The following is a 27172-nucleotide window of genomic DNA, read 5'->3' as shown; positions in this document are numbered from 1 at the left end:
AGTGTTTTTACACTCCTCTTTCACATTTGTCAAGAGGCTCTTTAGTTCCTCTTTGCTTTCAGCCATTAGGGTCCTGTCATCTTCCTATCTGAGATTATAGATATTTCTCCTGAAAATCTTGATTCCAGCTTGTGATTCATCCAGCTCTGCATTTCTCATGGTGTACTCTGTATTTAAGTTAAATAAGCAGGGTGACAATGTACAGCCTTGATGTATTCCTTCCCCAATTTGGAACCAGTCTGTTGTTCCATGTCTAGTTCTAACTGTTGCTTCTTAACCTGCCTACAGAATTCTCAGGAGGCAGGTTAGGTGGTCTGGTATTCCCATCTTTTAAGAGTTTTCCACAGTTTGTTGTGATCCACACAGTCAAAGCCTTTGGCGTAGTTAATAAAGCAAAAGTAGATGTTTTTCTGGCATTGTTATGTATATAATATTTGGGTGGGCTGATCCATTCAACTTTAGTCTTAATTTTCATGAGTGTTTTAGCTATTCTAGTTCTTTGCCTTTTCATATAAAGTTTAGAATAATTTTGTCTTTATAAAAAATCTTATTAGGATTTTGACAAGAACTGTGTTAAACCTATATGATAATTTAGGGAGAGTTATCATCTTTACTGTATTGAGTCTCCTAATCCATAAACATAATGTATCTTTCCATTTATTTAGGTCTTTGTTTTCTTTCATCAACATTCTGTAGTTTTTAGCATTTAAGTCCTGTACGTGTTTTGTTAATTTACACCTAAATGTCTCACTTTTTTGAGCAGTTGTAAATGATATCTGATTTTAAATTTTGGCCTCTATGTGTTCATCAATAGTATATAAAAATACGAATTTTTTTTTTTTTTTTTTATGTTTGTCTTGTGTCCTGCAACCTTGGGCTTTCCTTGTGACTAAGCTGGTAAAGAATCTGCCTGCAATGCACGAGGCCTGGGTTCGATCCCTGGGTTGAGAAGATCCCCTGGAGAAGGGAAAGGCTGCCCACTCCAGTATTCTGGCCTGGAGAATTCCATGGACAGTATAGTCCATGGGGTTGCAAAGTGTCAAACACAACTGAATAACTCAATTCCTAGCCCTGCAACCTTGCTGAATTCATTTATAAGTTCTAAATGTGTAGTGGTTTTTTTTTTTTTTGGTAGATTCCTTGGGATTTTTTTATGTGGACAGTCATGTCATCTGTAACTTGGAACAGTTTTATTTCTTCTTTTCTGAACTTTATACCTTTTATTACCCCCTTATTGCACTGAGTAGGACTTCTAGCACTATGTTAAATAAGAGTAATGAGACCAAACTTCCTTACCTTGTTCCCTGTCTTAGGGATAAAGCATCCAATGTTTTGCCACAAAGTATAATGTTCAGTTCAGTCGCTCAGTCGTGTCCGACTCTTTGCGACCCCATGAATTGCAGCATGCCAGACCTCCCTGTCCATCACCAACTCCTGGAGTTTACTCAAACCCATGTCCAACGAGTCGGAGTTTACTCAAACCCATGTCCAGCGAGTCGGTGATGCCATCCAACCATCTCATTCTCTGTCGTCCCCTTCTCCTCCTGCCCCCAATCCCTCCCAGCATCAGGGTCTTCTCCAATGAGTCAACTCTTCACATGATATGGCCAAAGTATTGGAGATAATGTTAGTTGCATATTTTTTTTAAATTTTTTTTTTTTGATCAAACTGAGGAAGTTTGCTTCTATTTTTCTAAGATTTGTAGGTGTGTATGAATGAGTGTTGTATTTTGTCAAATGTACTTTCTGTACCACTGATGTGATCATGTGATTTTTCTTGTTTAGTCTGTTAATATGGTTTATTTCATTGAATGATTTTCAAATATTGAAGCATCCTTGCATTACGGGAAGAAACCCTACTGGTCATAATGTGTAATTGTATTTTATATTACTGGATTTTATTTTCTAATGTTTTGTTAGAGATTTTTTCGTATATATTCATAAATGATACTCATTTGTGGACTAACCTGGTGGCTCAGATGGTAAAGAATCTGCCTGCAATTCAGGAGACCCAGGTTTAATCCCTGGGTCAGGAAGGTCCCCTGGAGAAGGAAATGGCAACCCACTCCAGTATTCTTGTCTTGAGAATTCCATGGACAGAGGAACCTGGTGGGCTACAGTCCATGTAGTTTTCTTTTTGGTACTCTTAGTCTGATTTTGATATTTAAATAAGAATATACTAGTTTAAAATAAATTGGAAACTGTTTCCTCTTTGTTTTCTAGAAGAGATTGCATAGAATTGATTTTAGTTCTTTAAACATTTGGTAGAATTCTCCAGTGAAACCATAAAGGCCTAGAGATTTCTTTTGCAGGAGTTTTAAAGAATATATTTTCAATTTCCTAAATGGTTATAGGGCCATTTAAATTACCCATTTCATATGATGAATTGAGGTAGTTTGTGTTTTTTGGAGAAATGGTCCATTTCATCTAAATTGTTTTATTTATGTAGAGTTCATAATTCTTTCTTATTGTTCTTTTGATGCCTGGAGGTTCTGCATTGATATTCCCTGTTTCCTGATAAACTGTTGATTTGTCTTTTTTTTTTTTTTTCCTGTGTTGTTAGAGATTTGGGGTTATTGTCTTAAAGAACCAGCTGTTTCACTGATTTTTTCCCCCCACTTTTCTTGTTTTCAGTTTCATCTGCCTCTGCTATTTGTATTATTTCCTTCATTTGCTTTGGATTTATTTCGTTCTTTTTCTAAATTGAGGTGAGACAGGTTATTGGAAACCTTTTCTCTTTTGTAATATAGGCATTTAGTACAATAAACTTCCCTCTCAACACAGCTTTAGCTGAGTCCCATGAATTTTCAATGTGTCATATTTTAATTTTCATTTAGTTCAGTATGTTTTTTCTTGCCTTTAAGACTTCCTCTTTGATTCATGGATTATTTACAGGTGTGTTGTTTAACTTCCAAGTGTTGAGTATTTTCCTGTTATCATTTTGTTATTGATATAAGTTTGATTCCATTATGTTTAGGGAACGTGCTCTGTATATTTCAGTTACTTTGAATTTGTTGAGGTTTCTTAAAGGCCCAAGATACCATTATCTTGGCATGTGTTCAGTGTGCTCTTGGAAAGAATGTATATTCTGCTCTGTGAGTTAGGTGATATGTAGATGTTGATTAGATCCTGTTTGTTGGTGGAATTGCTGAGTTCTTTCTTCTGTCAGTTAGAACAGTTTTAGCTTCATACATTTTGCAGCTTTGTTGTTTGGTGCATGTAGGTTTGCTCTCTTTTCTTGATGGATTCACCCTTTTAGTATTATGCAGTGTTGTCCTGCTCTGCTTTGAATAATTTTCTAAGGTGGAGGAAATACTCCAGTGCATTAGGGTTAGAGAAAGGTCAGTTCAGTTCAGTTCAGTTGCTCAGTTGTGTCAGAGAAGGGTCACCTCCTCTCAATCTGTTTGAAGCAAAAAGACTAAAACTTAGGAGGTTGGATACAAATAGAATACTTGAAGGTGGTAAAAACAGCATAAGTCAGAGAAATAAGCTGTCTTTTGTTGATTTCATTTCCTCAAAGGTTTTTATTTAAGCACAATAAGCTATCTAGGAAAACTTGAAGGTTCAGTTCAGTTCGTCATTTAGTCATGTCTGACTCTTTGCATCCCCATAAATGGCAGCACGCCAGGCCTCCCTGTCCATCACCAACTCGCGGAGTCCACCCAAACCCATGTTCATCGAGTTGATGATGCCATCCAACCATCTCATCCTCTGTCATCCCCTTGTCCTCCTGCCTTCAATCTTTCCCAGCATCAGGGTCTTTTCCAGTGAGTCAGCTCTTTGCATCAGGTGGCCAAAGTATTGGAGTTTCAGCTTCAACATCAGTCCTTCCAATGAACACCCAGGACTGATCTCCTTTAGGATGGACTGGTTGGATCTCCTTGCAGTCCAAGGGACTCTCAAGAGTCTTCTCCAATACCACAGTCCAAAAGCATCAATTCTTCGGCACTCAGCTTTTTTTATATTCCAGCTCTCACATCCATACATGACCAGTGGAAAAACCATAGCCTTCACTAGATGGACCTTTGTTGGCAAAGTCATGTCTCTACTTTTTAATATGCTGTCTAGGTTAGACACAACTTTCCTTCCAAGGAGTAAGCGTCTTTTAATTTCATTGCTGCAGTCACCATCTGCAGTGATTTGGGAGCCCAGAAAAATAAAGTCAGCCACTGTTTCCACTGTTTCCCCATCTATTTGCCATGAAGTAATGGGAAGGAGGCAAAAAAAGTAATCTTCAGTGTTGGTTGTTTTAAATAGAGCACCATAGTTCAAAAGCATCAGTTCTTTGGTGCTCAGCTTTCTTTATAGTCTAACTCACAACCATACATGACCACTGGAAAAACCATAGCTTTGACTAGATGGACCTTTGTTGGCAAAGAAATGTCTCTGCTTTTTAATATGCTGTCTAGGTTGGTCATAGCTTTTCTTCTAGGGAGCGAGCATCTTTTACTTTGATGGCTGCAGTCACCATCTGCAGTGATTTTGGAGCCAAAAAAATAGTCTGTCACTGTTTCCATTGTTTCCCCATCAGTTTGCCATCAAGTGATGGGGCCAGATGCCTGATCTTCATTTTTGAATGTTGAGTTTTAAGCCAACTTTTTCACTCTCCTCTTTCACTTTCATCAAGAGGCTCTTTAGTTCTTTGTTGCTTCCTGCCAAAAGGGTGGTGCCATCCGCGTATCTGAGGTTATTGATACTAAGGTTCACATACTGTTGAAGCCTGGACTGGAGGATTTTGAGCATTACTTTGCTAGCATGTGAGATGAGTGCAGTTGTGCGGTAGTTTCAGCCTTCTTTGGCATTGCCTTTCTTTGGGATTGGAATGAAAACTCCTTTTCCAGCCCTTTGGCCACTGCTGAGTTTTCCAACTTTGCTGGCATATTGAGTGCAGCACTGTCACAGCATCGTCTTTCAGGATTTGAAATAGCTCAACTGGTATTCCATCACCTCTACTAGCTTTGTTCGTAGTGATGCTTCCTAAGGCCCACTTGACTTTGCATTCCAGGATGTCTGGCTCTAGGTGAGTGATCACACCATCGTGATTATCTTGGTGATGAAGATCTTTTTTGTATAGTTCTTCTGTGTATTCTTACCACCTCTTCTTAATATCTTCTGCTTCTGTTAGGGCCATACCATTTCTGTCCTTTACTGTGTCCATCTTTGCATGAAAATTTCCCTTGGTATCTCTAATTTTCTTTAAGCGATCTCTAGTCTTTCCCATTCTATTGTTTTCCTCTATTTCTTTGCACTGATCACTTAGGAAGGTTTTCTTATCTCTCCTTGCTATTCTTTAGAATTCTGCATTCAGATAGATATATCTTTCCTTTCCTCCTTTTGCTTCCCTTCTTTTCTCAGCTATTTGGAAGGCCTCCTCAGACAACCATTTTGCCTTTTTGCATTTCTTCTTATTGGGGATGGTTTTGATCACTGCCTCCTGCACAATGTCATGAACCTCTGTCCATAGTTCTTCAAGCACTCTATCAGATCTAATCCCTTGAATCTATTTGTCACTTCCACTGTATAATTGTAAGGGATCTGATTTATGTCATACCTGAATAGTCTAGTGATTTTCCCTATTTTCTTCAATTTAAGTCTGAATTTTGCAATAAGGAGTTTATGATCTGAGCCACAGTCAGTTCCTCAACTTGTTTTTGCTGTGTGTATAAAGATTCTCCACCTTTGGCTGCAAAGAATATAACCAATCTGATTTCAGTATTGACCATCTGGTGATGTCAATGTATAGAGTTGTCTCTTGTGTTGTTGGAAGAAGAACATTAAAGAGACATATCAGTTTTATCAAAATATATGGGAGTCTACCAAAGAAAAATTTACAACTCTAAACACTTTGGTAATTAAGAAGAAAAGCAACAGAACAATGAACTGAGATATTTAGAAATGGAACAAAATTACAAGCCGAAAACTAAATGAAAATAATTTCTAAAGAAGAGATAAACAAAATGGAAAATAGCAAAAAACATCAAGTTAATTCATTAAAAACAATACAATACAATCAATAGCCTCATTAATTTGTAAAAGGAAAGAAAGTATGAATTAATAAAAGATCAAGAACATTTGTGGTAGACTGTTCTCTGTTATTTACTGATACATTTGGAATTATCACAGTTATATAAAAAGATAACAAATCAAAATAGATAAAATGAAATTTTTAAAGACACCCAAAGATAAAACCAAAACAAAAGGAATGCAAAAATTCACCAAGTAATAAATAGAAAAGAGCACTGAAGTGCTAGAAATTTTCCCCCCAATATTCAAAGGAAAATAATTCTTATTATTTTACACATTCCAAAGAACAAAAAAGAATGTACAGAGATGACTTCAATTGTGGGGTACTTAAGAGCACCACACACACAAAAATTAAATTACAAAATAACCTCATTTAATGAGGCCAAATGAAAAACCCTAAGTAAATCTTTAAAAAATAGATTGTAACAAATTTTTAAACTATCCACTATTATTAGGAAGGGTACATCCCAAGCATTGGCTATGGATAAAACACATGGGAAAGTATAACATAATTAAATGTAAGAATAAACACAAAAATGAGAAAAAAAATCACATAACCAAGTTAACTGCTACTGAAAAGACACCTGACAAAATTGAACACCCATCTTTCAGTAAACTGTTTCAAAAACCATAAAGAATAAATTTATTAAATGTAATAGTTTCCACATGAAAATAGAAGTTCAAGGAGAACATCTTCATGACCTTGGTGAAGGCAAAGATTTCCTTAAAAGGCCACAGAAAGATTTATAAATTGGGTTCTCACATGCTAGCAAAGTAATCCTCAAAATTCTCCAAGCCAGGCTTCAACAGTGTGTGAACCTGAACTTCCAGATGTTCAAGCTGGTTTTAGAAAAGACAGAGGAGCCAGAAATCAAATTGCTAACATCTGCTAGATCATCGAAAAAGCGAGAGAGTTCCAGAAAAACATCTATTTCTGCTTTATTGACTATGCCAAAGCCTTTGACTGTGTGGATCACAACTAACTGTGGAAAATTCTGAAAGAGTTGGGAATACCAGACCACCTGATCTGCCTCCTGAGAAATCTGTATACAGGTCAAGAAGCAACAGTTAGAACCGGACATGGAACAACAGACTGGTTTGAAATCGGGAAAGGAGTATGGGCAGGCTGTGTATTGTCACCCTGCTTATTTAACTTCTATGCAGAGTACATCATGTGAAATGCTGGGCTGGATGAGGCACAAGCTGGAATCAAGAGTGCTGGGAAAAATGTCAATAACCTCAGATACGTAGATGGCACCACCCTTTTGGCAGGTAGCAAAAAAGAACTAAAGAGCCTCTTGATGAAAGTGAAAGAGGAGAGTGAAAAAGTTGGCTTAAAACTCAACATTCAAAAATGAAGATCATGGCATCTGACCCCATCACTTCTTGGCAAATAGATGGGGAAACAGTGGAAACAGTGACAGACATTATTTTGGGCTCCAAAATCACTGTGGATGGTGACTGTGGCCATGAAATTACAAGATGCTTGCTCCTTGTAAGAAAAGTTATGACCAACCTAGACAGCTTATTAAAAAGTTGAGACATTACTTTGCCGACAAATGTCCTTCTAATCAAAGCTATGGTTTTTCCAGTAGTCATGTATGGGTGTGAGAGTTGGACTATAAAGAAAGCTGAGCACCGAAGAATTGATGCTTTTGAACTGTGGTGTTGGAGAAGACTCTTGAGAGTTCCTTGAACTTCAAGGAGATCCAACCAGTCCATCCTGAAGGAAATCAGCCCTGAATGTTCATTGGAAGCACTGATGCTGAAGCTGAAACTCTAATACTTTGGCCACCTGATGCGAAGACCTGATTCATTTGAAAAGATCCTGCTGCTGGGAAAGATTGAAGGCAGGAGGAGAAGGGGATGACAGAGGATGAGATGTTTGGATGTCATCACCAACTTGATGGACATGAGTTTGGGCAAGCTCTGGGAGTTGATAATGGACAGTGAAGCCTGGCATGCTGCAGTCCACAGGATTGCAGAGTCAGACATGACTGAACCACTGAACTGAACTGATGTGATTTATAATATAGGAAAGATGTGATGTATTTAAGTTCAAGTAACTTATTATTTGTCACATTTTGCATAATTATATAAAATATGTAAATGTTTTATGTATATATTATTTCCAGGTGAGTGAACATACTTTAATTTATTCTGAGACTTGGTTATGCATTTGTAATTTCTACCTTTTTTGGATTTAATGTTGAAAATAGTAAATCCTAATTTCATGTGTTAATTGTTTGCTGTCTTTTCTTTTAGTTCTGTCTCTGATGGAATTGTAATCACATTGTATATATTACTTATAAAATTTTTTCTTTAAAATAGTGTGTATATTTTCTTTTGTAATTAAGCAGTTATTTAAAAAATGATGGCTGCATTGTATTATAAAGACCTTTCAGGAAGCAAACTAGATGTCCATCAGCAGATGAATGGATAAGGAAGCTGTGGTACATATACACTGTGGAATATTACTCAGCCATTAAAAATAATTCATTTGAATCAGTTCTAATGAGATGGATGAAACTGGAGCCCATTATACAGAGTGAAGTAAGCCAGAAAGATAAAGACCAATACAGTATACTAACGCATATATATATGGAACGCATATATATGGAATTTAGAAAGATGGTAACGATAACCCTATATGCAAAACAAAAAGAGACACAGATGTACAGAACAGACTTTTGGACTCTGTGGGAGAAGGCGAGGGTGGGATGTTTCGAGAAAACAGCATCGAAACATGTATATTATCAAGGGTGAAACAGATCACCAGCCCAGGTTGAATGCATCAGACAAGTGCTCGGGGCTGGTGCACTGCGAAGACCCAGAGGGATCGGGTGGAGAGGGAGGTGGAGGGGGGACTGGGATGTCAATGTATGGCAAAAACCACTACAATATTGTGAAGTGATTAGCCTCCAACTAATAAAAATAAATGGAAAAAAAAAGATCTTTTGTAGTCTATTTAATGAGAGCAGTGTTTATTGTTCTTTAAATTGTGTTACAGTACCTTTACTTATATTTTTTCAATTTAATTTTTATGTAGTTTTTAAAAATGTGTACATATGACATGAAATTCAAAACAAAGCGGTTTACAAAGTGTCTCTGTTTCTTTCCCAATCTTCCTTCCGTGTGAAGCAACCAGTGTTGTTGGTTTGTTGTGTTTCTTTTCAGGGCTCTTTTTTTTTCCATAAGGACACTGTTTCCTTTCTCAAATAGAGGCCATTTGCATCTTACTTTTTTCCCAGTCAGTATACTATGGAGATGATTCATATCAGTGTATGAAAAATCCCACTGATTTGATAGCTGCAAAGTGTTCTTGTTTATAGATGTGTCATAATTAATTTGAATCATTACAATACTTTTAAGTTGAATCTATTTCTTGAGATTTGCTCCTTGTTTTTAAAGGGTAGATCTTTGAATCATATTCCTTTTTTCAGTCCCCTCCTTTAAGACATGACTTTTTGCCTTTCTTTGGTGAGGAATGGGTCAGGCTTAGTGCCAATATTGAGTGCCACTAAGTCTTCTAGAAGTTACCAGTCCCTTTAAAGAAATGATGAGCTCCCTTCTTTGGGGGTCTAGGGAAGGGAGATCATTATGTATGGGAGGTAGTATTTAAGGATTCCTGAAATTAAAGGTCAATTTCCTTTTAATTAAAAGTCAAAAATCCTGAAATTAAAGGACAATTTTGTTGAAAGTGTGAAGTATAACATGAAAAATTCATAAAACATAAAAGTAGTTCTTTTTTTTTTTTTTTTTTTTTTTTGTGGGAACAACTTATTTATTCAGAATGTAATACTGTCTACTTCCTTTTGGAAGACGTGGAAAAGATCAAATGGGATCAAGTGTACGGATAATACTAAAGATTCAAATACTTAGGCAGAAATTCCCTCTTAACCCTTCCAGAGGTGTAAAAAAATAAAGTGTCAAAACCTATGAGTGACAGAAATCCAAAACAAAAAAATCTGTTCTGAAAAGGAAGACATCCAGCTCGCAGAAATGATAGTTCAGCGGACGGCAAGACGTTCCTGGTCTTCCTCTAGATCCGGGCAGATCGTTAACTTTCCCAAGTTACAACTGAGTTGCTCTTTCCAGGCTTTTCGAAGCATCTTTAAGTTTTCCTACTAAGTCCTGTAATTGTTCCATGCTGCAACTAAAACTAATCTCTGGGTGGGATCGGGAGTCAGTGTTCTCTACATTTAAGGTCACCAAATATGCAGGTCTGTACATCTTATCAAGTTGATTGGTCTTTATCTGATATTCCAAACGCCAAGAAACATCAGTTATATGAGGGAGAGATCTGCCTATACTTCCCAGTAGGATTTCTAGGGAATTCCTATTATTCTGATATTCTGTCCAAAACAATTCTATTCTCTCGCTGTCAAATTTACAGTCTTCTAGATAAGTGCTTAGAGTTGATTTGTCAGCTCTTTGCTTTCCAGCCTCCAGTATGTAAGTTGCAGCTGCTGCATGACAATGTTTTAAAACCACTGGGTCGATATGTTTCAAGTCTGGGTGATCTAACACGGCCTCGTCCGCCTGGGCGTCCAGCAGACTCTGGAAAGCCGCCCGGAGGAGAAGCGTGAAGGTGTTGGAGTCGAAGGAGCCGGGATCGGCCAGCATCTGGAAGCCTTTCTGCACATACTCCGAGAGCTCCATCAAAAGTAGTTCTTATTGGATTAAAAAATGAGCATCCGTGTGATCCTATCCAGGTCAAGAAATAGAACATTGTGCACACCTTCATTGACCTGTTTTATTTACCTCTCCCTTCTATGCCCCTAGTGGTAGCCAGTCTCCTGACCATTGTGGCATTCATGTTGATTCTCCTTATAGCTGTGTAACCTAATTATGTATTCTTAAACCATCTAGTAAAGCTGTGCTTTTGGGGAGAACTTCCTCCCTAATGCTAGATATCTGAAATTCTGTACTCCTAGGAGCAGTCTTGAAGAAGTGAGGTGGCAGGGAATCCTACACGTCTTGTTTTAAAAAGTTTGAGGCTTCAGTCTGACTATTATTAGGCGAACTTGAGATCTTTTTCGTACCAGGTGATGGAGCTGTATCTTCACTGTTACTAGGATTCAGGAACTAGCTCTGCGTTGGTTCTTTGAGGTACTGCTTCTAAAGCACCTGTTTACTGTGACCTGGGGATGGTTTTGTCTGGAGGTCTTCATGAGTGCTCATTTTCTTCCTACTTGTGTTCCACTGCTGGGCATTTTTAACTGTGTTCATGCTCAAGAGCCCCTGTGGATTGCAAAAAACAAAAACACCTACTTTCAAAGTAATTTTTTGTTTTCTTTTCTTTACTAATTTATAAAAGCTATGGAGTTTATAATCTTGGACTTTATTCATAAATGCTTATTTGTCTCACCCATTTAGGCAGCCTGAAAGCTTGAGCAGGTCAAGTTTTCTTTTTTTATGCAGAATACCTTACATTTTCTATAAACATAGTAGACAGTGGCATGGCATTATACATCCTGCCTACATTAAAAACATAGAATATTCTATATAAAAAGACCATAGAAATAATATGTAGTTTAGTTTTGTAGCTGATTTAACCTTTGAACTTTTGTGGTGCTACTTCTACTGTAACCTAATACATATACAAGTATATATTGAACTGAGACTAAAATTTCATGAACAACACCCTTACTATGTAACTGGTAGTGTTTATTCTGTTCTAATTCATTAAAGATAAATGTTGACCGGGGACTCATTAAGTCATCTGTAGGACCATCAGTAAATCACTGCCTGCGGTTGAAAGGTAGTATGATTTTCTAGAGGAGGAGGTTAGCTTTGAGAGATTAAGCTGAGTGGGGCAAACCCAGCCCTGGTTTGATTTAGAGCATGGACTCTAGAGGAGGGCAGACTTGGGTGCAAGTCCTGACTCTGCCGTTGGGCCTCAGCCTCCTATAAGACCGGAAGCACTTCCTGCTTAGTGGTTTTGAGGATTATATAAGGCAAGCATTAATACACAGCTGCTGTTATTAGCCATTACGCCTTATTTCAGGACTTAAGAGAGCTTCTCTGACTTCTAGCCCAGTGCTCTTTGTACAGATTGCAGAATCTGCTGTGACATGAGTTATGGGACAGCGTTAAGTAACAACAGGTGGATGGGAATTGCTTCGTTGATCTGCTCACCCTTTGGGATCAGTTTAGGTTACTGTTAAGGTCTGTGCTCTCAAACTCTGCTAGTTTATTAGAGGAGTAGGAACTGCCTGATGGAGAAGGAAATGGCAGCCCACTCCAGTATTCTTGCCTGGAGAATCCCAGGGACAGAGGAGCCTGGTGGGCTGCTGTCTGTGGGGTCGCAGAGAGTCGGATACGACTGACGTGACTTAGCAGCAGCAGCAGGAACTGCCTGAAAACATCAGGCGGTCACCATGCTTTCAGTACAGAAGACTTGGTCTTCCTGTTTCCGTTCATGGGAGGGATGTTGAAGATAAAGCTCCGTGCGTGTGTGTATGTATATAATATCAATTCAGGAGAACAGAGAATATATACTCCTGATTCTTCTCTCTGTCTTTTCATATTTCACATTTACAATCCACCCCCTCACGTTTTAGAGAATAACCAGCTTTTGTATTTTGTTTTTTTAATTAATTTTTTTATTGCAGGTTAATTGCTTTACAGAATTTTGTTTTTTGTCAAACCTCAACAGCTTTGATAACAATTTATTCATAAAAGTAACTGAAGCAAATTTAAACAAGAAAAATTCATATAAAATGTTACTGTGAAGAGAAGCCCGTTTATTAACATTTGGTGTTTTTTTTCTTCTAACCTTTTTCATGCATTAAAAAGGTGGTGATAATACTGTATATTCAGGTACCTTGTAATAAAATTAAAAACTGAACTGATTAGAAAGTTCTAGATCAATAAGATGATAAAGGAAAGGAGAAGGGGCACTTTGTTGAATGAGAGAGGCAGTGACCTTTTACTGTCTCTGAGATTGAAGGGTATTCTGCAGCAAGTAAGAGTTTGATTTTAAAACTCTTTCCTGCTTTCTGTTCTTTCTCTCATTTGGTGCACACTTCTGAGATCAGAACAAATGGGTGTTATGCTGCTGAAATTAATATCCCATTAGATCACTGGTAGAGTTCCTATTTTTTGGTGGAGTACAAAATCTGAGTTGTTTTTAATAGTTCTACTAAACCTGCATATGGACTTGCCAGGTGGCTCAGTGGTAAAGAATCTGCCTGCCAGTGCAGGAGATGCAAGGGACACGGGCTCGATTTCTGGTTTGGGAAGATCCCCTGGAGAAGGAAATGTCAACTTACTCTAGTACCCTTGCCTGGGATATCCCATGGACAGAGGAGCCTAGTGGGCCAAGTCCATGGGGTTGCAAAAGAGTTGGACACTACTTAGCGACGGAACAACAGCAACAGCGAGACATACAAATGCTAGTCAGTGCTTCTCAACTGCTTCAGATTCCTTAGCCAATGTGCTCTCCCAGGTGCTGTGAAGAGCCCAGTGTGATGCAGGAAGTAACCTACCCCGCACTGCAGTACTTGGATGGGATGTGCTGTCTGGAAATGAAGACCTAATTGGAGGCCAACCAGTTTTCTTTTCTCCCCACAGATTTTGAAGCCAGCTTCATAAGACTGTTGGACAAAGTAACTAATGGTTCTCGAATTGAAATAAACCAAACAGGTAAGCTCCTGTTCGTCCCATTCCTGAAAGCACTTACATGTACTACTTAAATATTCCTCTGTTACTCACTCTTTTTGATGGTATAAATATTGTATTGGAATGGAAAGGTCCAGTTTCCTGTCTGTGATATGATTGTATGAAGACAGTATGTGAAGTTGCCAATTTAAGGGACATATTTGTGACTTAAGGAAGTGAGAAGAGTGAAAATTTTGGATAAACAGACAAACACCTCCTCTCTTTTAAACAATAGAAGTGTTTTATACCTAACTTTATATACAGCTTTTCAATGTCCACTTAGCTTATGTTGTCACAATAAAATCTTAGAACAAACTCTCTGAGGTAGCTGTATGTGATGAATTTTATTTTATTTTTTTATTTTATCTTTTAAAATAAGTTTATATAAGTATGTGCAAAAAAATGTGAAAATCTCTTCCCCTGTTTCCCGTTCCATTCCCTCTCCCAGGGGCAGCCATGAGGACTTTGTCCTGATCTCCTTTATATGTATTTGCTTTCATGGGCACTTTTGTATCTCAAACCATCAACAGGATCAGGCTGTTCATAGTGTTCTGCAGCCAGCTGTTTTTTCATTAGCACAGATGTCTCAGGGAATTTGCTTGCCAGGCACATGCAGGTCCATCTCAGTTTTTCAGCCTTACATTGTATTCTGTTGTATGGATACATGATAACTTATTTGACCATTCCCTGCTGATAAACATTTAGGTTGTTTCTAGCTTTTTGTCTAGTTTTTTTTTTTTTCCTTCTTTTTTTTTTTCTCGCTATTAGAAACTTTTATCTACATTGTGTAGATGATCATGGCAAACATGCTTTGATTGTCTCCATGAGCTATGTGCCTTTGCACATGTGTTCAGCAGAGGAAACTGAACTTTTCTGTGCGTTGGCTCTGTTAAGGGAGAAGATGAGCTTGGCTTTATAAGTGGCCATGGGACTTGATCTGTAGCTGCATTCAGCCATACCTCACAGAGAAGGGGTTTCAGGAGTAAAACATCAGATGCCCTTTGCAAGCTGTGATTGCTTTAGTCTTCCTTGACGCCTTTACTTTGGAAATTGCTGGGGATGTTTTCAGTGATTTTTGTTGGTGATTCAGAGGACAAGAAATTCTGTTGTTTTGGGGTCATAGCTACAGCTTAGTTGAGAAATAAGGTATTTATATGATCCTGCTTCCTTCCACCTCATCTGTCTACCCGCCCTGCCCCCCTCACCGCCTCACTGCTACAACGTGCCCCACCCCCCCACCCCAGCCTTCATTTTGATGATCTGGTTAGTTTCTTATTTGGTTAATTTTCTGGCATAGACAGATTTTGGTGCAGACGTGGTTATAGTCTTTGGGAGTTGGGGGCTTTTGGACCTAAAAGATTGTTTTGTGTCGTAAATAGTATTTAGAATAAGTAAAGTACAGTTTTCCAACTTTGATTAGACTATGATTCTGATTGTGATTATTGTGATTTTGATTTTTTAATATGGTGAAACCTGTATTTCTTGTGTGAAACTCCCAAGAACTGCTTTCCTTTTGGTGATTGAACATAGCTCCTTCCTCTAATGTTAGATTTCTTTATTGGTAGATTGTGTCAGGAGAATTATTAGTATCAAAAATATATTGTGTTCATTTCTTCATACCCCCTGAATCATCTAGCATATTTTATTTGGTTTTTCCTCTAATATGTAAACCTAGTAAGAAATTTTTTGGATGACATGCATATTTGAAAGAATAAAGAAAGATAAAGTGTTTCCACTAAAGCAGTTCAATAATTTTAGACATTTCCATTTGTTACTATTAAATTAAAATAGTTACTATTAATGGAAGTGAGTACCATAAAGTACTTGCCTTCTCCAGGTACCTAGTTTGGTGACTGTGGTATTGGGAAATCTGATTTCCTGGGCCTAGAAGAAGCTGATTGCTGGCACGATGATTTCAGAACATCATTTGTAAACCCCAACTTTGGCACAATCTGAGAGCATGCTGTTGGGCGACTAGGGTGCCTGTTAGGATATATCTCCTCTGTGCCCTGCTGTGATTCTGGCAATTCAGATGGCTTAGGGAGGGGTTTAATTTATTACTGTTTATTAAATTACACTCACAGTTTATTATTGTTACAAGGACTTGACAGTAATGAGTCAGCTTTTAGAGTGAAGTATGTGGGCTCTCAGGAATGGCATTTTGAACTCTTGGATGCCCTTGCCAGACTTTCCCCTTGGGACTGACTGTTTCGTTGCTTTTGTGACACTTTTTTTTTTTTCCTTCTGCTGACTTTCTTTCCTCTGTTATAAGGAACGACCTTATATTATCAGCCTGGCCTCTTGTATGGTGGGTCCATGGAGCATGACTGCAGCGTTCTTCGCAGCATTGGGTATTATCTGGAGAGTCTGCTCTGCCTAGCTCCATTTATGAAGCACCCGCTGAGAATAGTTCTGCGAGGAGTGACCAATGACCAGGTTGACCCTTCGGTGAGTAGTGAGGCCACACCACGCTGTGATTTTTGTCTCCTGTCACACCTAACTTCTGAGAAACTAGTTCCTGATAAAACACAGTTTATTGTTGAGTGTGTTTGTTTTGTTATTTTTCTTGAAGTTTAGAGATTAATCACTCCAGAATGCAGATGAGCCAAGACTCATAATCCTCAGATTCAGTGATGACTGTTAATCTTCTTCAAGGTGCCTTTCATTGTTATGTCTAAGAACCTTCCGAACAGATGCTTGCAGTCTCATCCTGTTTGACATGAAATATGGCTCTGTTGACTGAAGTGTGTGAGAGTGGAGTTTTCATAAGGTCATGTGATGGTTGAGGCTGAAAGGCAGCAGATCAAAATTTTAGGCAGAGAATAATATCTTCTTGACATGCTGCAGCATAATCTTGACTTAGGCTTCAACTGTACACTTTAGGACTTTCTTCTTCTGAGAAGAGTTTGCAGATTTAGAGAAAGGGCATAAGGGCAGGGAAGGTATATATGAGCTTTGCCAGTTTGTGAGCATCAGCAAGTTTCTTATTAAGCATGCTGCGTGTGTGGGGAGGATAGTTTAATGTGCAACTAGAATATTCATCGTGGCAACCACAGCTGTCTTAATGCCAGTCTGGGATGGGTTTTATTGTGTGTATGTGTGTGTGTGAGAGAGAGAGAGAAAGAAAGAAAGACAGGTTGGGGAGAGGGAGATTGATGGATTGGAGCAGGCTTGCCTTAAACCTTTCATAGTGAGGCAACAATCCCTACCTTTGGATGCTCTGCTATCCAGAGAAGGTATCTTCAAGCTGAGGACCATGATGTGAAGTTCTAGCCGAGGATGCTTGTCTTCACCTCTGCAGACATTAGAACAAGACCCCTGAAGGGGTGGCTTTGGAGGCAGACGTGTGTGGCTTCCCTAACCAGGGAAGCCCAGTTAGGTGGTGCAGTGAGCCCCAAAGCAGAGGCTGCTGGTATCCACCAGGGTGCTGGTGAGGTTATAAACATGATCGATCTGTTCTTGGGCAATAAAAGGTTTATTCCTGAATTCTTAGGATTTGGGTACACAAACTCTTCCCAGGATCCAAAGTAGAGTGCAAGATCTGATATTCTTAACTGTATATGAATGCTGCTTAAACTGTGTAGAATTTCAAAGTAATTTCAAGTGGTTGCTTATTTCTCGCATTTTTCCGGAAGATTCTAGGAGATGGGTTCTTCAGTTAAAAGTAAGAGAGGAGACCTCTACTATTTCAGATTGGGAGGGCGAGGGGTAGGTGCCTTGACTCTTGGGAAAAGTCCCTGAAGCAGACAGGCGATGTATCCCAGTTTTGTCCTCTTTCTATAATTGCCAGTGATCTTAAAAGCTGTTATCACTGACAGTACTGAAAATTTACATATTTAACATATTAACAATGCCAAAGATTAATTGACAGATTCCCTAGAAATAGTATTTTATTCTTTCTAGCAGCATATTAAAAGGCTTTCTTGTTGTTTTCATATGCTACAGAACTAAAATGACCTTGGTTAGTACCTGGCTCCAGCCCAGGATAAAATAAATACACCTAATCCTGGATAAAGAGTAACTTCTTCAGCCTGTGGCTTCTTCGTTTTGAACTTTCTCTTTAATGTGTGGTTTCCCCATCAATTTATGTCCACACCTACTGTCTGCATACAGGGATGAATACGATGAGTTCTGCCCGTAGGGAATGTGGTTTCATGGGGTGAACAGCTGTGAACACAGCCAGGGAGACCACAACGTTGGATGCCTCTGGGCTCTGGCAGACGCACAAGCCAAGTGCTGAGGGCTGGGGAGGGCTTTCAAGAGGAAGCGAAGCCCCAGAGTCAGTCATGGTTTTAGGAAGATAACTGTAGAGCTGAGAGAAGGGTGAATTGCCAAGGTATCAACCAGTATGAACTTGATGCAGAGGGAAGTGGAAGGGTAGGGACAGATATGAAGGACAGTGTGGAGGGAGGGGTTTCATAACTCGATAACTAATTTGAGATGGGATAGGAGGAAGGGGTCACAGGTAACTCCATGATATCTGTCACAGTTGACTTGAAAGGATAGTGATCAGAAAGAGTTTGAGACAGGAAAGAGGAAAATTGTGATGGGGTGATAGTTGATGTGTCTGATTTTGGTCCTGTTCTCTGGGATATTGGTGGGATATCCGTGGGGGATGTCCAGTTGGGAATTACTGTTTGGAGCCTCAGATCATCAGGATCTTACCTACTGATACTTCACTCTGTAGGAGAATGAGGTTGACTAGTACCGAGGTTGATCTCTGGTGGCTTTTTGGCTCAGTAAGTCTGACAGGTGTTTTTCCCTTGGGCTGCACAGTGTGTGGATGGTGTTGGTGTTGGTGTATGTATCTGAATTGGTTGTTCTTGTTTGAAACCCCAGAGTTTTTCATTGCAGTAGGTCAGCGTGGCTGTTCCTCCACAACGGCAATCCATCGGAGCTGAGTAGCACCTGCCCTCTTAGGAAGAGGCGTGAGAGCTCTATTTGGACACAGGTCTTAACTGACCTCATCATTCATTTAATGTCCCTTTCTGGCCTCAGTGGGCCAGTAGAGTTTTGGCATTATGGTTCCAGGGACTGAGTATAGATGAAGAAGAGGAATAAGTGTGTAAGGAGTGAGTTGGGGAAGAGGAGCTGGAGACAGTGACTGTGGAAATAGAAGGATTTGGAGAAGCCAAGGAGGAGTTGAGTTCTGAAAAACTAGGGATGATCCAAGAGTCAGTCCTTACAGGAGTTGAGTTGGGATTGGGTAGGGAGATGCAGCAGTGAGAAGTTCTGTTGACCTTTAAGAGAACAGTATCATTAGGGTGCAAGATCATGCACAGGTTCAGAATGAGTAAGAAATAGAACCATAGAAGGTTGGGAGATTCTTCCAGAAGGCTAGATAGGATGTCTCCTTAAGAACTGAGGTTGGGAATTTTTAAGTGAGAGAAACTTGCACTTGTTTGCAGGATGTAATGGAGAAGGAAAAAGTTAAAATGAAAAGGGTAGAGGGGCTTAATAAGGCCACTGACAGATATTCAGAGGATAGAAGCAGCAGTGATGGGATGAGCCTTGTAAAGGGGTAGGGACATTTTGGAGACAAAAAGATAGGAAATGGGGGGATATTTTGAGAAGAAAAATTCTAGGAGGTCTCCTTTGAGTCTCAGTGATTTGATACTAGTGCCCCCAGTTGATATTTACTGGTGCCAGCAGTTGGCCAGATGGTGAGTGAAGAGTCCATCCTCTTTCAGGGCTGTCCTGGCAGGGAAAAGAAGTAGAGTGAAGCCTGCTGTGTCCCGGCCACTGGTTTAGGTGAACCTCTGTCAGTATCCGTATTTATTTGATTTATGAGGGTTAAGTAGATGTTCTTATCACTGTTTCAGACAAGGGAACTGAAGGGACCAGGTTTCTTCCCTTTTTCTGTTTGTTGTGGTGTGTGCTGAGTTGCTTCAGCCATGTTTGACTCTCTGAGACCCTATGGATTGTAGCCTGCCAGGCTCCTCTGTCCGTGGAATTCTCCAGGAACAAATACTGGGGAATACTCGATTGCCATTGCCTTCTCCAGGGGATCTTCCTGACCCATAGATTGAACCTGAGTCTCTTAGATCTCTTGGATTGGCAGACAAGTTCTTTATCACCAGGGCCACCTGGGAAGCTATGGGTCTGATCATATTTCTGCCTGTTGACTGATTGGACTGTAAGGGTGATGCCTTTCCCCTGAGGTTCCACTTGGGTCAGACTTTTGCCTTTCCTTTCTGACTGCAGAGTAACAGATAGGTTTCCTTGAAGTAGAACCCACAGACCACCCCCACTTTGCTAGATCCAGTGTGTGGAGCGTGAGGAGGTTATGGAACTTTCCAGTCAGGCCCCTCTTTCTACAGCAGGCAGCTAAAGCCCTGAGGAGAGAGTGTCCAGGCCTCAGAGGCTGTAAGAGGCTGAGTGGGGCTCCAGCCCACAGCTGCCTTTCCAGCCCTTGTCCCACCACGGCGAGGGGCCTGCCCTTCGTGTCAGATGGAGAGTGACCCAGGAGACAGGACCACACCTGGAGTTATATTTGGGCTCCTGACTGGCGCTCAGATTCAATTTGACTTCCTCCTATTTGACTCCAGGTGTGGGTAGGAAGAACCAGCAGGGGTGTTCTGTTCTCTTGCCTTTCTCTTCCCCTGGAGAGCTGGAGGCCACCTAGCTCCAGGAGTTGTGCTCGTGGAGTAACCGGCATCCTTGCAGCCCCCACCGTTTCCAGAATCTGGCTTGGTCTTCTCCCCAACTGCCCTTTGTACTAGCCTTGACTGAATTATTCTTGGTTTCGGCAATTCCAGATGCCTGTTTTAAGTTTCTGAGTTGTGTGTAGCTTTAATATTTAATTGAAATTAGCTAATCTTTAATGGATTTTCCCAGTAACTGCTTCTGCCCCACCTGATCCATGCTGAACATGTTCCTAGGCTACACAGGTCATTTCTACCTCTGGTTAATTTTCTGATATATGAATATTTAGTTGGGGACTGTTCTCTGCCATAAAGCCCTGTTGGAGTATTGTTCTGTTGAATCTTAGCATGTAAGAGTTGGTAGCAACTTGGAGACAGGCAGGCTGATCTCCTTACCTTAGAGACAAGGGAATTTAGGAGTTGAGATTTTCTTGTTTGAGGCCACACAGCAAACTCGAGCCTGGACTGGGACCAGGGCTTTTTCCCAGAGCCTCTGCTTGCGCTGCTTGCCCTCAATGCTTTCCGTTGTAGGATCAGCCCCCACAGGGCTGAGAAACGTCTCTTGTTCCATTGGGAACAAGCAAGGGATTGCTCTTGTTTCCCCGGTTGCCGCTGAGATAGCAGTCACTGACTTCTTTGAAAACGTGATTTGAATATCACCTTATCCTCTGTGAGGAATCTGCAAATGAATAGGGAAGGATCGCAGGCCTCCTTGGAGTTTTGAATGAGGAGATGATAACAGTTACACTTGACAGTGTCTTGCCATCAGCTGTGGATGTCTTCATTGCACTTAGGGGTTTGTGTTGTTTGGCGCAGTTTGAGGCTGCCCTCCCTCTGAGACCCCCACTGCCTTGTAGAATCACCACCACCTTTAACTGCCTGTGTGTGGGTGTCAGCAGCTTTCTTACGTAGAACTGTTAGGTTGAATAGTTGATTCACTTTAGCCTGGAGTGCCACCAACTCTAAACATGAAATAGTCATAATAAATAAAGAATACTTAAACAGGCCATTTTTTTGCTTAGTGTTTATACTTGTAAGAATGAGCTGAGGTCTCAGTTTGTTTTCTGTATGAGCCCAGCAGTTTCTTGGTGCTTTTTGCATGGTAGCATGTGATGCTCATGATGACTCATAACGTAGGTGGGTAAAACTATAAATGTGGAAAAGGGGCTCAGAGAAGCCAGTGGCTTATAAAATCGTAGTCTATAGTCAAGAGCAGAGCCAACCCATGCCTTCAGTTGTAAGCCAGCCTCTTTTCTCTTTACCAGACTGCTTCATCTACCTGGAGGCTAAGCCTTAACCTGCTTTGTGGATTCTTCTTTCCATCTCAAGGTTTAACTAAACTTTTTTTTTCCTGAAATTATTCTACAGGTTGATGTTCTGAAGGCAACAGCACTCCCTCTACTGAAACAGTTTGGGATTGATGGTGAATCTTTTGAATTAAAGGTACGAATGTCCAGATTGTTGGTGGCATAAATCAGTATGAAATATTTTCTTACCAACTCACTGGAGGAGCTGTATGGCTCAGTGTGTGTGTGTGTCACATTTGAAGTCACCATTATAAGAAGACCCACAGGATTCTTGAACCTAGCATTGCAGACTTTGAGCTGAAAGGGTCCCTTTAGTAATGACAAGAGTAATGGATATATTGCACTTATTTAGTGGTAGTAGATGTTGTCAGCATTCTACATACATTAACTCCTTGACTCATAACAACTTAGCCAATAAGTCACGGAGCTGGGATTCTGACCATGCTACCTCTCTGATCGAGATCATTTATTTTAATTTGTGTCCAGAGCCTACCAGTCTGAATGTCCCTGAGACTTTTTAGTACTTTACTTTGAAAACCTAGTTGAACTAATTTAAGCATCTGTTTGTTTGTTATTTAAGGGAATTATATCAATCCAGTGTGATAACACTGGATATCTTAAGCTGTTGAGCATCTCCGCTTTTTGAAGTGATGTTTTTTAAACAAGGGAAATTACTTCATTTTTATTTAATAACATAGAGTTTTGATAGACCAGTTAATTCCAGAAGAGGAGAAAAGGGTTCTTGGTGGTTAAGAAGTGGGTAAGCTGATGAGCTAGACTAGTCCCTCATTTTAAGGTTGAGGAAACAAGTTCTGGTGGTGGAGTGACCTCTCTGGCTTTGACTGGAACACGTAGAGTCGGTGTCTACTGCTTTTTCTGACACACCACATGGTCCCCTTGCTCAGCATGTGCCCCTGTGGAGCTAACATTAGGTGCTGTTGATCTTGAAGAGATGGACAAGTTGGGTATGAAAGCCTTCTGCATTCTAATGTTGGTTTTCATTCTTGGTGTACACCAGCCTGGCTGGGTGTCATCCACTCTATTGAATCCCAACCTCTTCTTTTTCATTATGCCTACAGGTTGTACGACGGGGAATGCCTCCTGGAGGAGGAGGTGAAGTGTTTTTTTCATGTCCTGTGAGGAAGGTCCTGAAGCCTATTCAACTCATAGATCCAGGAAAGATCAAACGTATCAGAGGAACGGCGTATCCTTTGCACTCGCTTCAGATTTCTTACATTTTTTTCCTTGCCTCAGTAAGATAAGAATGACTCATAACAGTTTACTTCTTCCCAGGGTTATTTACATTTCAGACAACAGTTCAGTTCAGTTGCTCAGTTGTGTCTGACTCTTTATGACACCATGGATTACAGCACGCCAGGCCTTCCTGTTACCAATTCCTGGAGCTTGCTCAAACTCATGTCCATCGAGTCGATGATACCATCCAACCATCTCATCCTCTGTGGTCCCCTTCTCCTCCTGCCTTCAATCTTTCCCAGCATCAGGGTCTTTTCAAATGAGTCAGTTCTTCACATCAGATGGCCAAAGTATTGGAGTTTCAGCTTCAGCATCAGTCCTTCCAATGAATATCCAGGACTGATTTCCTTCAGTATTGACTGGTTGGATCTCCGTGATGTCCAAGGGACTCTCAAGAATCTCCTCCAACACCACAGTTCAAAAGCACCAGTTCTTCAGCTTTCTTTATAGTCCAACTCTCACATCCATATATAACTACTAGAAAAACCATAGCTTTGACTAGATGAACCTTTGTCGGCGAAGTAATGTCTCGCTTTTTAATATGCTGTCTAGGTTGGTCATAGCTTTTCTTACAAGGAGCAAGCGTCTTTTAATTTCATGGCTATAGTCACCATCTGCAGTGATTTTGGAGCCGAAGAAAGTGAAGTCTGTCACTGTTTTCATTGTTTCCTCATCTGTTTGCCATGAAGTGATGGGACCAGATGCCATGATCTTCATTTTTTAAATGTTGAGTTTTAAACCAGCTTTTTCATTGTCCTCTTTCACTTGCATCAAGAGGCTCGTCATTTCCTCTTCACTTTCTTCCATAAGGGTGGTATCATCTGCATGTTGGAGGTTATTGATATTTCTCCCTGCAACCTTGATTCCAGCTTGTGTTTCATCCAGCCTGGCATTTTGCACGATGTACTCTGCATACAACTTAAATAAGCAGGGTGACAATATACAGCCTTGACATACTCCTTTCCCAATTTCAAACCAGTCCATTCTTCCATGCCCAGTTCTAACTGTTGCTTCTTGACCTGCATATAGATTTCTCAGGAGGCAGGTAAGGTGGTCTGGTATTCTCATCTCTTTAAGAATTTTCCACAGTTTGTTGTGATTTACACAATCAAAGTCTTTGGCATAATCAATAGAGCAGAAGTAGATATTTTTCTGGAATTCTTTTGCTTTTTATATGATCCAACGGATGTTGGCAATTTGATCTTATGTTCCTCTCCCTTTTATAAATCCAGCTTGAACATCCGGAAGTTCTTGGTTCACGTACTCTTAAAGCCTGGCTCGGAGAATTTTGAGTATTACTTCGCTAGGGTGTGAGATGAGTGCAATTGGATGGTAGTTTGAACATTCTTTGGCATTGCCCTTCTTTGGGATTGGAATGAAAACTGACCTTTGTCCAGTCCTGTGGCCACTGCTGAGTTTTCCATATTTGCTGACATATTGAGTGCAGCTTTAACAGCATCATCTTTTAGGATTTGGAATAGCTCAACTTGAATACTATCACCTCCACTAGCTTTGTTTGTGGTGATGCTTCCTAAGCTTCTCACTCCAGACAACAGTCTTGGGAAAATCTTAACAGTGAACTTATAATTATTGGCTGAGATAGGGTATTTTATTATCTGCCTCATCATAACTATATTGACTGATTGATTCACTTATTTTTTTCAGTTAACACTTAAGCAAACAATTCCACTGTTTGTGACACTCTCTTGAGGGCTTTGATTTTAGGACCACCAATGCACTGCAGTCCCTGCTTCAGAAGAGCTCGTCGTCTGGTGAAGGAAATGAATGTATAGATACATAATGCTGCTATAATGTATAAAGTGATGTAGATGATGTTCAGTGGGTTGGAGGAACTAAGAGTAGAGTGGCATATTTGTCTGGAAGATGTGAGAGAATTGAGTAATAATGAATAATATCTACCATTTAGTAATTGCTTACTCTGCACTATGATAGTTTATATACTTAATTTATTTTTTAAACTATTGAGATGTGGTTGACATACAAAAAAACTGTATATATTTAATGTTTACAACTTGATGAGTCTGGAGGTGTATACACACACACACACACACACAACTGTGAAACCATCAACCCAATCAGTGCCATAAACATTTCTATCACATCCAGAAGTTTCTTTTCATCCTCTTTATTATTTTACATTTTTTGTGATAAGAATACTTAAGATTTACCCTCTTAGCAAAGTTTAAGTATGCAATGTAGGCATTACAGTGTATAATAAGTATCTAGGGCTTATTTAGATTCCTCATATAAATGGGATCATGTAGTATTTGTTCTTATGTTTCTGGTTTATTTCATTTAGCATAATATCCTCCAGGTTCACCCATGTTGTTACAAATGATAACATTTCCTTTTTTGAGGATGGATAACATTATTGTATCCATATACCACATTTTCTTTATCCATTTGCCTGTTGGTAGACATTTAGGTTGCTTTTATACCTTGGCTATTGTAAATAATGCTGAAAAGAATATAGGAATCCATGTATATTTCTTTGAGATCCTAATTTAAGTTTCTTTAGATACATATCCAGAAGTGGGATTGCTGGATCGGATGGTAGTTCTGTTTTTAATTTCTCAAGGAATCACCATACTGTTTTCCATAGTGGCTTCACCAGTGCATGTTCCCACTAGCAGGTACAAGGACTCCCTTTTCTCCATACCCTCACCAACACTTCTTACTTATTTATTTATTTTTTGATAATCACTATCCAAACGAGGTGAGGTGATATCTCAGTGTAGTTTTAATTTGTTGTTCCTTGGTGATTAGTGATTATTGAGTGCCTTTCCATGTTTTAGTTTGCCATTTGTATGTCTTTTTGGGAGAAGTGTCTATTCAAGCCCTTTGCCCATTTTTAAGTAGAGTTGTTTGTTTGTTCACTTTGCTACTAAATTGTAAGACAAGGCGTTCTGTATCTTTTGAGTGTTAATCATATGAATTTCAGACATTTTCTCTTATTACATAGGTTGTGTTTTCACTTTGTTGTTTATTTTGCCTCCTTTTTTTTTCCTTTTTGGTATTCAAGAAATCATTGCTGAAGCTAAAAATCTTCCTCACTGTTTTCTTCTCAGAGTTTTACAGTTTCAAGTCTTACTTTTGTCTTTAATTCAGTTTGAGTTTATTTTTGTACGTGGTGTGAAATAAGAATCCTGTATCATTCTTTTGCATATACGTATTGTTTTCCCAACAGTGTTAATTGAAGAGGATATCCTTTCCCCATTGTATATTCTTGGCAACCTAGTTGAAGGTCAAGTGCCTAGATATGCGTAGGTTTATTTCTGGTCTCTCTGTTCTGTTGTCTTTTTTTTTTTTATGTTAGTACTACACGGTTTTGATTTTGGTAGCTTTGTAACATATTTTGGTATCAGGACCTGTGATGCCTTCAGCTTTGTTCTGCTTGCTCAGAATTCTTTGGCTATTTGGAGTCCTTTGTGGTTTCATATAAATCTTAGGTTTATTTTTTTCCCATTTTTATTAAAAATAAATGTGAGATTTTGATAGTGATTGCCTTGAATCTACAGATTGCTTTGGAAAGTATGGACATTTTAACAATATTAATTTTTCCAGTCTTTGAACATGGACTGTCTTTTCCTCTAAAGTCTTTTAAAATGTCTTTTATCAGCATTTTGTAGTTTTTAGTGTGTAGGTCTTTCACTTCCTTGGTGAAGTTTATTTCTAAGAATTTAGGTTGTTTTAAATGCTATTGTAAATAGGATTGTTTCTTTGATTTTTTTTGTGGGTAGTTTTGTTGTTAGTGTGTAGAAACTCAACTGATTTTTGTATGGTGATTTTGTATCATGCAACTATATTGAATTCATTTATTCTAATAGTTTTTGTTTTTTGGATGCTGTTCTTTAGGATTTCTACATATAAGATTGACTTCTGCAAAAAGAGATAATTTTACTTTTTCCATTTCCATTTGAATGCATTTTCTTTTTCTTACTTAATTACTCTGGCTAGGACTTCTAGTACTATGCTGAATAGAAATGGCAAGCGTGGGTGTCTATCTTTACTTTATTCTGAATTTTATAGGAAAAGCTTTCAGTTTTTCACCATTAAAAATAATGTTAGCATTGGGCTTTTTATATACGGCCTTTATTGTGTTGCGGTAAGTTGCTTCCATGCTTAATTTGTTGAGAGGTTTTTTTTTAATCATGAAAGAGTGTTTTTTGTCAAATGCGTTTTCTGCAGCTATTGAGAAAATGGTGTGATTCTTATCCTTTGTTCTGTTAATGTGATGTATCATATTGTTTGATTTGCA

General features: G+C 39.3%; 2 protein-coding genes across 4 annotated transcripts in view; one reads left to right on the top strand and one right to left on the bottom strand.

The window, feature by feature from the left end:
• RCL1 (RNA terminal phosphate cyclase like 1) overlaps nt 1–27172 on the top strand; it is an 89376-nt gene that overhangs the window by 35399 nt on the left and 26805 nt on the right. For all 3 annotated transcript variants that reach the window (XM_043890893.1, XM_043890892.1, XM_043890894.1), the window contains 4 exons: nt 13602–13673; nt 15961–16136; nt 21701–21775; nt 22719–22843. In XM_043890893.1, the coding sequence (XP_043746828.1) occupies nt 16005–16136; nt 21701–21775; nt 22719–22843 (332 nt within the window). In that variant the 5' untranslated portion in view covers nt 13602–13673; nt 15961–16004. The remainder of the gene's footprint in view (nt 1–13601; nt 13674–15960; nt 16137–21700; nt 21776–22718; nt 22844–27172) is intronic.
• On the bottom strand, nt 9794–10685 carry LOC122685857 (COMM domain-containing protein 3). The gene has a single exon (XM_043890895.1). The coding sequence runs from the start codon at nt 10683–10685 to the stop codon at nt 10098–10100; it is 588 nt and encodes a 195-aa protein (XP_043746830.1). The 3' UTR covers nt 9794–10097.

This window comes from Cervus elaphus, chromosome 29 (genome assembly GCF_910594005.1).
Source record: "Cervus elaphus chromosome 29, mCerEla1.1, whole genome shotgun sequence".
NCBI classification, from domain to species: Eukaryota; Metazoa; Chordata; class Mammalia; order Artiodactyla; family Cervidae; genus Cervus; species Cervus elaphus.
The sequence above is the reverse complement of the archived record's forward strand: the minus strand, read 5'-3'. Positions and strand labels throughout refer to the sequence as shown.

What these genes read in the sequence shown, in the direction of transcription:
- LOC122685857 (XM_043890895.1), bottom strand. Translation starts at nt 10,685, where the DNA reads ATGGAGCTCTCGGAGTATGTGCAGAAAGGCTTCCAGATGCTGGCCGAT.